We start from the raw sequence: 12387 nt of genomic DNA on the forward strand, positions 1-12387 counted from the left end.
TCAACACTATTTTCATTGTGTCACTATTGACATTTATTTAGTTAGCACTGTTAGCGGCTAGCTGCCAGCTCAGCCACCTCCATGCTGAGATCAGTGACCTCAAATCAAATGCTCTGAATTTTGAAAGGGTCCATTTTTCTTACAAAAGAGGGGAAATATGAGCAAAAAATACAGAAATATCATTTATTTCCCCCCACTTTTTCCAAATTGTCATGACCACAGGTTTGGAAAGAGGTTGGTGAGACACAAAAGGTTAAGATATAGGTCTTCACCCGCTGCCACCTTCACACCCTCCACTCCACCACTCCCTCCCCATGTAGGATGAGTGGTGTCTGGCTTTGCTGTAGTCTGCTGGCCCCTTATCTCCTCCCTCTGACTGGAGCACAGAAAATACATAATCACAGTGCCCTGTGTCAAACTGATAACCCCCAACACAAACCAAGGAAGTAAGAGTGTGTGTGCGTGTTCATGTCTACGTGAACCTTTTCCTATGTACAAATGTGTGTGTGCGCGACTGTGTACTTGTACATGTGTATTGTGTCTCAGGGGTGGTGGAGAGGATAAAGGGGAAAACGAAGGAGCAGAGGGGATTTGGAGGAAGAAAGGTAATGGGGTTGTGGGGGTCGCGAAATGAGTCGAAATTGTAATAATAATTTTCTTCACTGCTGTATGGAGGAGATTGGGGGATTTATGAATATAATGAGCAGAGAAGAGCCTAAGGATGATGTGTGTCTCTTGCAAGAGTAATTGAAGAATAATTCATTTGGCTCTAAGACTTTTAACCCAGAGACAGACAGAGATAGAGAGGTTTTTGACCTCTGGAGGGGGGGGATATCATGTCTCATTATTGGCCCAACTAGTGTCACTGTACTGTGACTGTCATCCAGCGCTGTCACACCGGCTCGTGCTCGCGTACGTGAGTGTGTGAGTGCGTGCCCATGTGGTCATTTGGCTTAGAGTGCCGAAGAGAAACCAACTCTCTCTATCTCCTCAAGCCTTTCCTCGCCACTGAGTTTGTTATCAACACCAACACATGCAGGATTAGCGACTGTAAGGGAGAAAGCAAGAGAGGAAAAAGGGGGTAGGAGAGGGAAAATAAGTGATAGACAGTAGATGGGCACAAGACAGATAAAGAGAGAAGTTAACCACACATGCACGCACACACCTACACACACAGGGATCAGCTCACTGGTCCATGACTGATGCAGACAATGTATTTGTGATACCAGACCCATGGCCTTTCCAGCTTTCGCCTCAGTCCTTTTTCAAATATTCATGTCGCTCTGTCTGCACAGGCCTCTATGTATTTATATGTGTGTATGTTTTTCTGAGTGTGCGTCTGGAGGGGGGGTTAGTGTGTGATTTAGGCTTGCCGCAGAGGGATTGTCTCGACACAGCTTACTCCTGTCTGACTGAACTGTCTGGGATGCTCCGATATGGGGGAAAAGAAGCGTCTATGCATGAGTGCGCACTTGTATTCACCTAGTGACACTGCTGCCATTCGTCTCACCTTTGTGCCCCCCCCCGCCTCGTCCCGTCTCACACAGTCTCCAACACATACGGACAGCCGAGCAAAATGTGTCAGGGCCACAATGCCACCTCAACAACACCCTGTGACTTTGACTTCTTGCTCAAGACTTTGAATATTACTTCAAAGTGACTGTCTAAAGTTCCACCTGCATTGTTTAGAAGAGTTAAACTTGTTTCTACAAGGGATGCGCTGATTTATCGGCCAGTACTCGCGTTGCTGGCTGCCATCGACGTATTTGCAAATAAGAATACATTCACCGATAGCAGTGGCTCATGTTCTGTGTCACATTAATTTTGCACAGGCTTAAAATAAGGTTTGAAACGAACAATGCCCCATCTTCCTGGGAACAATAGAGAACAACATATCTATGTCGACATCGGCAGGAGCAGAGCTAGTTAACGTTAGCTGTTAGCAGCTGGTGGCTGGAACTATCTGCTGACGAAGGTTGCATTGAGTTACATTATGATGCATTGAAGCTCACTTTGGTAAAATAGAGAGATAATTTTGTTAAGTGTAGTTTTTGGCAAGAAACTCAAATAAACGTGGTTGTTTGAATGATAAATTTGTTGAGGTTTTCATAGAAATATAAAATAGATATTAGAGAGGACATTATGATATTTTAAATACAGTGAAAAGGCTTTTGAATCTTTTTTTTAGAAATGTTTTTCATGTGAAAAAACGTTATTTTCAAGGTTGTTTCATGAATTTGTATGATTGAATTTGTGCTCATTCAAAAATAGTGTAAAGAAGGATTGTATGACTTTAAAACTGAGAGAGACTGTAACATACTGTTATTTTATGATGAAGATTTCTTTGTTTCCCTGGCACAAAAGAGGAAATAAAAAACAAAAAAAACCCAAACAGAATAAAGCTATCAGCTATTTGCTATTGGCTATCAGACAAACTGTTATTTTAAACCTCAGTATCCATCCAGAATATTTACAGTTGGTGCACTCCTAATGTCTACTTATCTTTGCCAGTCTGAGACTGGAGAGTTTCCACTGTCACGGTTGTTAGTTTTACTGAAAAGCAAATTTTTCCCCCTTCTTCATAGACAGTTCTTTGCATGCATGTGTTTTTTGTGTGGATTTCCCACAGTAGGACGTATTTTTCATTGACTAAACTCACATACTAAATCTCAAAGTGGTTATAAATTAACTTCAGCAATGAAATAGCAGCTCATACTTTCCAAACCCAACATGTTCGCTATTTATGACTAAAACAATGCCCACTCTGTCTGTGCTTTTTAAATGTCATCTAACTGCTTGTCAGCCGGGACACTGAGGTTGATGGACAGCAACAGCCATGAACTCATGCTGGTTCGTGCCAGCGTTCAAACCATGACATCATATCCTCTGCATGGGGTCCACCAGGCCTCAACTTCCTGCTTGGCATCATGATGCTTGACGTTGTGTAAATAAATTAAGTAACAGCACAGGTAGTTATAGCTCTGTAGTCTGGCAGAGCATACACAGGTACACACACACTCAGCCAGTGTGTGCCAGACTGTGACATACACTAATGTAATAAAGTGTCAAATCAACCTCTCCAAATATTGAACTCCAGCCTATGCTTGGCTGAAGGATAACGTACCTTTGAAACAGCCAGTTATTTTTCTTTCATTTAAAGCGGCGTTTTGTGTTTGACCTCTGACTCCGGCTCTCATTTTTCCTGTTTGAGAGAGGCTTCTAATTGAAGCAGGTGGGAGCCATGCTGCTTGGAGCTCACTGATCTCCTCTGGTCATGTGGACTGAATTAAACAGCCTCTTTATTACAGAAATGTGGTGCTACACCCACTTCTCAGACCACGAGTGCTGTTTGCTCATCCAGCTCTTGTCAAATCCGAAGTGATTGCTTTTCTCTTATCTTTGCATAAGATGTTTTCTATATTTGACTTGATTTGGAGTTTGTCTATAAACTGAGATTCACATCCAATTTTGTGAATTTGAATATGTCTTTTTCTGCTCTGTATTTGTTTTTTTGGAGCAGAATTAAATTGAGAAATAAATGGTTAATTTTTGGGCCTTATCAAATTACATTTTAAAGTAGGTTAATTGATTTACTGATGGTGAAAAAGTTTAAAAATTCACAGCTTTTATTTTTTAAAATTAATTCAGCTAAAATTAATTAAATGGTAACAGGCAAATTCACTAAAATAAAGTGTAATCTATCAATACTTCTACTACAATTATTGATATTTTGTCAAGCCTGTCGTGCATGTTTCCTTTTATGTATTTTTTTAATTTAATCGTTATTTAATCAGGCCGTCTCATTAAGTTTTAAGATCTCTTTTCTAAGAGAGACTTGAGAGCAAGAAACATTCGCATTACCACATTCAGCAAAACAGGAACAACACAGCTACACAACAAACAAGAAATTAAAAGAAGCCATTATAAGAATCATAAAAAACAGATAATAAAGCTTTAAAATCTCCGAGGGAGATGTGAGACTCTAGTTTGAGGGCAGCTTGCAGTTCATTCCATTTAAAAAGTGCTTAGTACCTGAAACCAGTTCTGCCAACATTAGTGCATACATGAGGGATTTCTAAGTAGTTACACGAACGTTTACTGTTGTTGGATTTAAATGAGAAAAGAGATGTGAGGTAGTTTGGAAGCTTCAATAGAGCTAAGTGAATAACCTCAAATGGCTTATTTATTTATTTTTTTTGGACTATAAGGAAGTTTATCCAACCGTATGGTACAGAGAACAATGATGAGTACTAAGTTTTTCTGCTGAAGTGTTGATGAAGCAGCATGACAACACAGTCTCCACAGTCAAGCGCAGTCATGAAGGTCAACTGTACAAAAGATTTTTGATTAGAGAAAGACACACATACTTTAATTCAATACGAGAAGCCACGTTTGATTTTTAATTTTTGAGTCAGATGTTGAATATATATCTTGAATCATTGTCTGCTGTCAAGCCAATTTTATAAGTATTTGTAGGACCCAGCAAGAGTAACATGGGTGCCATTTATAGTTTCAGTGGCAGCATAGTCAGAGTCACTGGTGGAAGTGTAGAATACTATGTACTCAGTCTTTTCTGTATTTAAAGCTAATCTGTGATTAACGAGTGATGATTGAAAAGCATCAAAGGCAGACTGAAGACAAGTCAAGAGGGGCTAGGGAAGAGCTTAGGGGAATTTAAAATTGTATCATTAGCAAAACATAAGGCAATTGAAGTATTGATTAGGAAGAATTATGTATAAAGGAAACAGCAGGGGACCAAGGATAGACCCCTGTGGCTACCCATTTCTGATGGCAAGATGACTAAGTACCATCAGCAACAACAGTCTGAGTTGTTAGTGAGTAATGGACGAAGCACTCAGATCATTTACTTGAGTGAAACACAGTGATAATTAGGGCTGTCTTGACTACAATTTTTTTTAACTCTGGAGCGTCAGTAGTAACCAACAGCAAATATTTGAAGCTTTGGCTGGCCTGGGGTGCTGTTGAACCTGGCTTTTCTGTTTTTTTTATTTTTTATTGGCTATTTAAAATAACTAAAATCTTATTTCATTGTATAGCAGCATGCAGCATATTGATTGGCTAAGCCCTCCTTGCCCTGCAGTCGCTCTCTCTATCTCTCTCTCCCTGGTAATTATAAGACTGCTGCAGGAGTGTGATCCTTCGCCAGAGACAGCTGGGGATAGCCCGTCCACACACACGCACGGTAACATGGCTAATTGTTAGCATCACATGGCTAATGTGACCTGAAAGTAGTTTATTTTATTTATTTAACAGAGACAGTGCACAGCTACTTACTGCTATAAGCTAATTTTCATCTGTAGTCCCTGGGCAGGAAGCAGAGAAATTATTCTCTATTGTATAAAAAACCCAATTACAAAATAGAACATATTCATGACACAGCGGCTTCAGCAATAACCATAGTGAGACAACACAACATCAAGTCATCGCAACAATAACAACAGCAACAACAATACTGCTACAACACTAAAAGGGTTGAACGACTGTAATGCTGCTGTGGTTTCAGTGTGAGGTTGTCTGGACTGTTTACCGACCGTCTAATGTTAGCTGCTGCTGCTGTATGACAGCCTGCTAGTGCCAATAAATTTAAGATTTGTAACAAACAAACAAATAAGAAACAAATTTAGAATCCCAAAATTAAAAAACAAATGCTTACCCAATGAACCGATATCCCAATAGTTGAATATTTGGGTCCAACCCTAATGATGATACTTTATTACAAAATTTTGCATCTCAAATGTTGCTTGATGTACAGAAGTATTAGCAACAAAATGTGCTCAAAATAAAAGCACAGAGAGTGTGATAGTCATTTAAAAAAAAAAAAAAAAGTTTTATCTGGTCGAGCTGGAGCTAACTACTACAGCTTCATATACTGTTGGGTAATTCAATTGATAACAATCTAACTTGATAAAGTGATCCTTTGGTTTGTGCTTAAAATCTGAAACTTAACAAGTATTTATTGCTGTGAAATTAATGTGGTAAAAAAAAACAACTCAATAATACATACAACGGAAAATACTCACGCAAAGTTCAGGTTTACGAACTACAGTTATTGAGTCCATTTACATAGTTACTTTTCACGACTGTTTCTGTGCTTGTGAACATGTGTGTGCACAGTCACTGGAATATTCATGTATTCAGACCTAATTTCTGTGCCGTGCATGTGTGTTCACGGGGCGGGGACAACACGCCAGCCTCAGAGCAGCTGGATTCTGCAGGTTTCACTGTTTTTATGAACAGCATGAATAATTATCCAGGTGAAGCTGCCAACTCATAGGAGACGAGACAAACTCTGCCTGGTTACAGACCTCAGCCAACGAGGAAGAAAAACCTGCCGAACCCCCTCACCAAATCCCCTGCTCTCCATTCTGTCGCTCCTTTCCTCTCTCACTCGCTCTCCTCACTCTGTTTCACTTTTTTCCTCTGTTCCCGTCTCTCCTCTTCTCTCTCCGTGCTGCGTGAATCACTCGCTTTGTCTTCCTCTCCGTCTGAAGCCTTCGCGTCCCCTCCTCCTCATTTCTCTCCATTTATTTTTCTTTTCGTGCCTGTTTATTCTCGGATCGCAGAAACACATGAGGAGAAAATAAGCTGTATTATGAGTGGAAATGATTAAATGAGATTGGGAGCATTAAAACCTTTCACCTATGAGTCAAATTATGATAATCTGTCAACTATGAGAAAACAAACACTGGCACTGTGGCCTGTCACATTCTGAAGGTGTGACTAATTACTAAGAGGTTGCCTTTTTGTGTGTGTGTGTGTGTGTGTGTGTGTGTGTGTGTGTGAGACTTTTCATTTCAGGGATTTGGAGAGATATTTTTGCTTTCAGCAGATGTCGGCTAAACTGTGGAATTTATTTTCTCTGCGGTGGTTTCTCTACAGATGGATTAGCAAAGTTACAGTCTCAGCCGTGACTCTGCCTCTTCCCTTTCATGCAGACATCTGCTAAATTTTCAAATTTTCTTCAACCTAGCTACACTCTCAGCCAATGAAAACTCACACTGGTTGGCCTGGTTTCTCATTGGATATCCACATCAATGAAACAGTTGCTATTGGTTGTAGTAAGAATTCTACTATAGCAGACATAAGCAGTTTTGAAGATTTGGAGAACAAATACTACTTTTGATGTGGGGGCTTTTAAATTTACTCCAGGCTCAATAACCATAAATACTGAATGCAAATAACTGTGTGTGTGTGTGTGTGTGTGTGTGTGTGTGTGTGTGTTAGAGAGCGTGTGTGTGTGAGAGAGGGAGGGACAGAGTAAAAGTGTGAGGATGTGTGAGCTGGTGATTGCCATTTTTTTGACAGCATGAGTGGATGTCTTTTGCTATGAATATTAAAGGTAGTGGTCACTTTGCCTGCATCCAGTTTGATTTTTGCACTGCCTTTGTTGTGCAAACAATGACACCACACACACACACACACACACACACACACACACACACACACACACATGGACACACACATGCACACAGATCAGTCTAATTCCACATGAATAATTTAGCACTTCAATCCAACACTGGCCACACGGGCAAATGACAGTGTGTGTGTCTGTACGCATGGGTTCATGTACGTTTCTGAGCATCTGCTCGTATGCGTGCATGTGTACGTCAATTCACACATTTAAGTTTTCTCCCTCCTTTCATTAAATACCATTGTTTATCATGTCAGTTTAGCTGTCCCCGGTGATCACTGCTACATTCGTGACCCGTCTTTGCACGCACAAGCTGTTTAATGTTTATTTCATTAGTATATCTGAGCGTGTCTTCACAGTATAGGTGCCACAAACAAAATCTGTTTCATGTTTATTTCATGCCCAAGCAGACCTTTTATCACAAGAGGTGTGGATCCAATTTTCTCCTGAGGAGTGACAAAAAAAGCCACAGGCTACATGAGAACGGGGGGAGACAAACGGAGCAGGTAGACAGAGGTAAAGGTTTTGAAAGCCTTTTTTATTACCTTCAGCGCAGTGCAGCATCACATGCTCACCGTTGTTTGTTTGCGGTGGGTGTACGAGTCTCTGTGTTTTGATTCTCGGTATGTGGGGACAGGGAGGAGTGTTTACATGTGTGCTTACTTCACACAGTGAGCCTCAGTCCTTATCCGTTCCCCCCGTGTGTCTTCACGCTGGTAGGTATATGTCATGCCTATGGAGCCGACAATAGTGCTCAGTGATCTTAACACCAACTGTAAGCTTGTTTTCTCTTTAGCCTTGGCCCTGACATTTACCTCCCTGCCTCCCTTGCGGCTGGCCAGAATATCATACCTCTATTATCTTGCATCCCCGGCGTGTGTGTGTGTGTGAGCGCGTATGTGTGTGCATGCACCTGTGCCTTAAATAGTTCTGAGTATGTATCAGAGAAAATACACCTGTGCTGTAACTTGAAAAGCCTTTTGGTAATTTTCAGTGAGCAGGAACGCTTGTTGAACAGTGTGTCAGTGTGGGTTTCTAAGAGTGTGTCAGGAAGTAGAGATTTTGACTGGAGGATTAATCTAAACCCCCTCTTATAAAGTATTCAGATCGGAAAGAGGGATTATTGAAAGTCGGAGAGATGAAAGGAAGAGGGAAAGTGAATGCTCATATTGGCTCATAACCCCTTACACCAGGCACGCAGGCACAGAATGATAAACAGTAACAGCAAGCAATTTTCTATAATTTATCTGCCTTGTTAGGTTTTATTCTGCATTCATGCTATTTTTTTCCCCAGTACATGTGGCAGTATACAAGTTTACTTGGTGTGTGGAAAGATGTTTTCCACATTTCTCGGGGATACATCAAGACTATCCATGTAATTCAGCTTGTGTATATACCATACGCGCTTTCACCAAATATTTCTCTTCCTGTAGTCTCCTCTTTTTGCTTTGCTCGTGATAACAAATCAACTGCTGGTTCCTTCATGAACAGAAAGGAAATTGTGTTTCCTGTATATCTGTTTGTGTGAAAGAGATAAAGTGTGAGTGCTGGATTTTACTTTGTTAAAGTCCAACTGAAATGAAATTGTATTTTATTTTGTCTGCTCCAGCCTACATCTTTTCCCTGTAAACCACTTGGCCTGTGTTTTCCTGAATGAGAAGAAGAAGAAGAAGAATGAGAAGGCAAAAAGGGAGACACTGATATTTATTTTATTTTTTTTTCATGGTGTTGACACCTAAAGGGTTGCTGTGGATCCTTACGAAGTCTTAAAAGGCATTGAATTCATTTATCTAAAAAAAGGCCTTAATTGGTTGTAAAATGTTTGAAATCAATCTTTTAAAAGTTTTACAAGACATGTTTTTTAATCTTTTGTCACACTTTAAATTCTCAAAATATTTGGGATAATCTAATTTTCTAAATCACTGAATGCCTCTTGCATTAATGTCATGCAGATCAGATTATTGGAAACAACAACACTCATATTTTGTTTCTGACTGGGATACTCAAAGCAGCTTTCTGCTACAATTGGCTATTTAAACAAGATTTCACGGCATGGCCAAAACAGGTACAAGGCTTTGTGAGTTTTATGCAAAATGTCAGCACAGTGGAAATCAGGGCAGTGGAATCTTAAATGCAGAGTGAGACACACAAAATTGCCAAGAACATTTGGGCATAATGTCCCTTACTCCCAAGTAATTGATGTCGGTTTATGTTTTTTGCTCATTAATTTTGGTAATTGTAAAATTGGTCTTAAATTTTATTCTGAGTGGCATTAAAATAGTTTTAAAACTTAAAAATATAACTTGCCTTAAGTTGCAGGAACGTGTTTTGCATTAATCCAACAGAATACCATTCTTCCTTTAATAATACTTTTTTTTTTTTTTTTACCAAACACTTAAAAAAAACATGTTGACATTATTTTTGACTACAAAAATGGATACCTACATGTGATTTAGTTCAGTGTTTCCCAACTGGTGGGTAGCAGTCCAAAAGTGGGTCACAGGTCCATTCTGAATGGACCAAAAGTGACTTGCAAATGTGTCAAGTTTGTCAAAAACAAACTTTATTTTTAAGCATAGTGAATTTCCGGCACAGAGCTTTTATTGTGAAGTGCTGTTTCCTGCTGTAGAGTGAGTTACTAATGGACAGCTACTTGACAGAGACAGCAAACTAGCTTGAAGACATGTCCAAATGCAAGTACGACACTGAATATATGAAAGTGTGTGGACCTTGAACTGATGACTGAGGAGGAATCTGGACCCCATGGCTGGACCAGTTGGGAACCACTGATTTAGTTGCTTTAAAAATGAGCATTGTTATTTGATTGTATGTGCTGTGCAGCTAGCTATCTGTATGAATTTAACCGGTTTGAATCATTGAAATGTTCTTTGTGTTGGTTGTCTCTTGTAGCTACGGAACCTGAGTGTCCTGGACCTGCGGCACATCTCGGAGCTCAACAACGAGACAGTGATGGAGGTGGTGAGGAAATGTCACAACCTCAGTTCCCTCAACCTCTGCCTCAACTGGAGCATCAACGACAGGTATGTCAAGTAACTATTTCTATATAGATCAGTATCACACGAACTGATGCTCATTGGGTTATCCCACCCACTACATAACCACTGACCTAACCCAGTTTGTGTACAAGACAAGAAAAACTTCTAAATAAATCATATATGTAAAAAAAGAAGCCCTCCCTTTTTGGACAGTCAGATTTGCAATAGAAGCCTTAAAAAGACAATTTCAAAAAGAAAAATGGTAAGTAGTATCTGCTCAAAGTTTTATAATCCATCAGGGGTATTATGATAAATCCAGTACTAATGTTTTTGCCAATACTTAAAATAAATAAAACAAGTCCAGTGTGTTGTGGGGCCCATCTTATCATTTGACTAATGGCTCTTTGGGGTCTTAGTTGGCAGAGAATCATTGATTAGTCATATTTTATTATCTTTTCATGGGGAGAAAGCTTTTATTGATTAATGAGAGGTAAAAGTTGCTTCTCTGGCATCAAAATAATATTCACAGATATGCTTTTGTCTTTAGTAGGTGCTAGATTTTGAGATCCTTCAGTGTAAGTTCTTTAAAGGCACACCGAAGAGTTTTTGAACAACAGTAGCACTATGGAGCAATGCTTTTATGTGTGGGTCCTCGTTTTATTTGAATCTTATGCACATGGATGCGAATGTAAAGCTACACACGCAGGAAACATTATACACCTTCTTGATTGTTTCACGTGACTGATAAACTATTGGTAGTGGTGACACTGTGAAAAATGTACAAATAAAAGCAGGGAAGAAGAAAACTACTAACTTATCTTAACATGGATCTAAACCATGGAGGTTTCAAAGTTTTAAATAAACTGGCTTTGCAAATATTTTATAAGGAAAGACATGCATTCACCATTGATATACACGATGTGATTTATAACAACAAAAGATTTACATTAATGTCCTTGCAGGGAAATTTGTTCTTGACTCTGTCCTTTAGTTCCACAGAAGATAAACTCACACATGCTGCTTAATAAAAAACATTTTAACAACACAAAGCTTCATGTAACCATTGCACACACACACACACACACACACACACACACACATGCACACCCCTAACATTGTGACCAATTCCATGGCCACTGAAACTTCTTAGTTTTAAGAATCGTCATAATCACGGGCAGGAATTAAAGTTTATTGAACAGTTTAGCCTGTACTAGGGAACCTTGAATCCTCCACCAGATGGTTAGAGCTGGAGCTCTGTGTGGAGAATATGAGTTGGATCAGTTACTATTTTCTGTGCTTCTCTGATAATTGACTGTTTTGGTAAAAATATAAACAAACTTAAAAAGATCCACAGGGTACCTTTAAATTGTGGTGGGACAATGGAGAACCAGTTGGAATGATTTTTCAATTAAATTAACTAATCTATCAGTCAATCAAGGATTTTTATGGCCCTTCACACAAACCATACACACGGACACGCTCATGAACTTTTGGAGCTGAAGCATATTTGAGATAATTACTGACAAGCTTCACAGATGATCAAACTCTTTGCTTGTTTGACACACATCGGCCTCGTAAGTCAAAGCTACATGTTTAGTACAGATGTTTACAGAAGGTCACATGTCTGTATATTGTGCACACATTCAAATACTTGAAAAATATCGTACAAAATGTACTAAGTTAGATAGAGTCCTTATGCTAGCATGCAAACTCTCGCATGAGGAAGGACAGTTAATAAGAATTGAAAACACACATTGAAAGGACAGCAAGAACTTCTCTCTTCTTTGTTTCTGTCTCCATGGTCATCTTTCTTTCTGCTCCCACGTCATTTCTTTTCTCTCTCCCTTTCTCTCTCAAATGGAAAGGAACCTGTACAGAATATGACAGCAAGAGTAAACCATCTCCTCTTTTATTTATTATCTTGTGTTTTATTCATACGTTTCTATTTAATCTATTGAT

The 12387-nt window shown here is 39.4% G+C and overlaps 1 protein-coding gene across 1 annotated transcript in view; it reads left to right on the top strand.

Annotated features, from left to right (window-relative positions):
* Nucleotides 1-12387, top strand: part of fbxl17 (F-box and leucine-rich repeat protein 17) — a 288681-nt gene that overhangs the window by 104141 nt on the left and 172153 nt on the right. Inside the window, exon 8 of the mRNA XM_033619610.2 lies at nt 10343-10473. Within this exon, the coding sequence (XP_033475501.1) occupies nt 10343-10473 (131 nt within the window). The remainder of the gene's footprint in view (nt 1-10342; nt 10474-12387) is intronic.

The sequence above is a fragment of the Epinephelus lanceolatus genome, chromosome 9 (genome assembly GCF_041903045.1).
Source record: "Epinephelus lanceolatus isolate andai-2023 chromosome 9, ASM4190304v1, whole genome shotgun sequence".
Taxonomy (NCBI): domain Eukaryota; kingdom Metazoa; phylum Chordata; class Actinopteri; order Perciformes; family Serranidae; genus Epinephelus; species Epinephelus lanceolatus.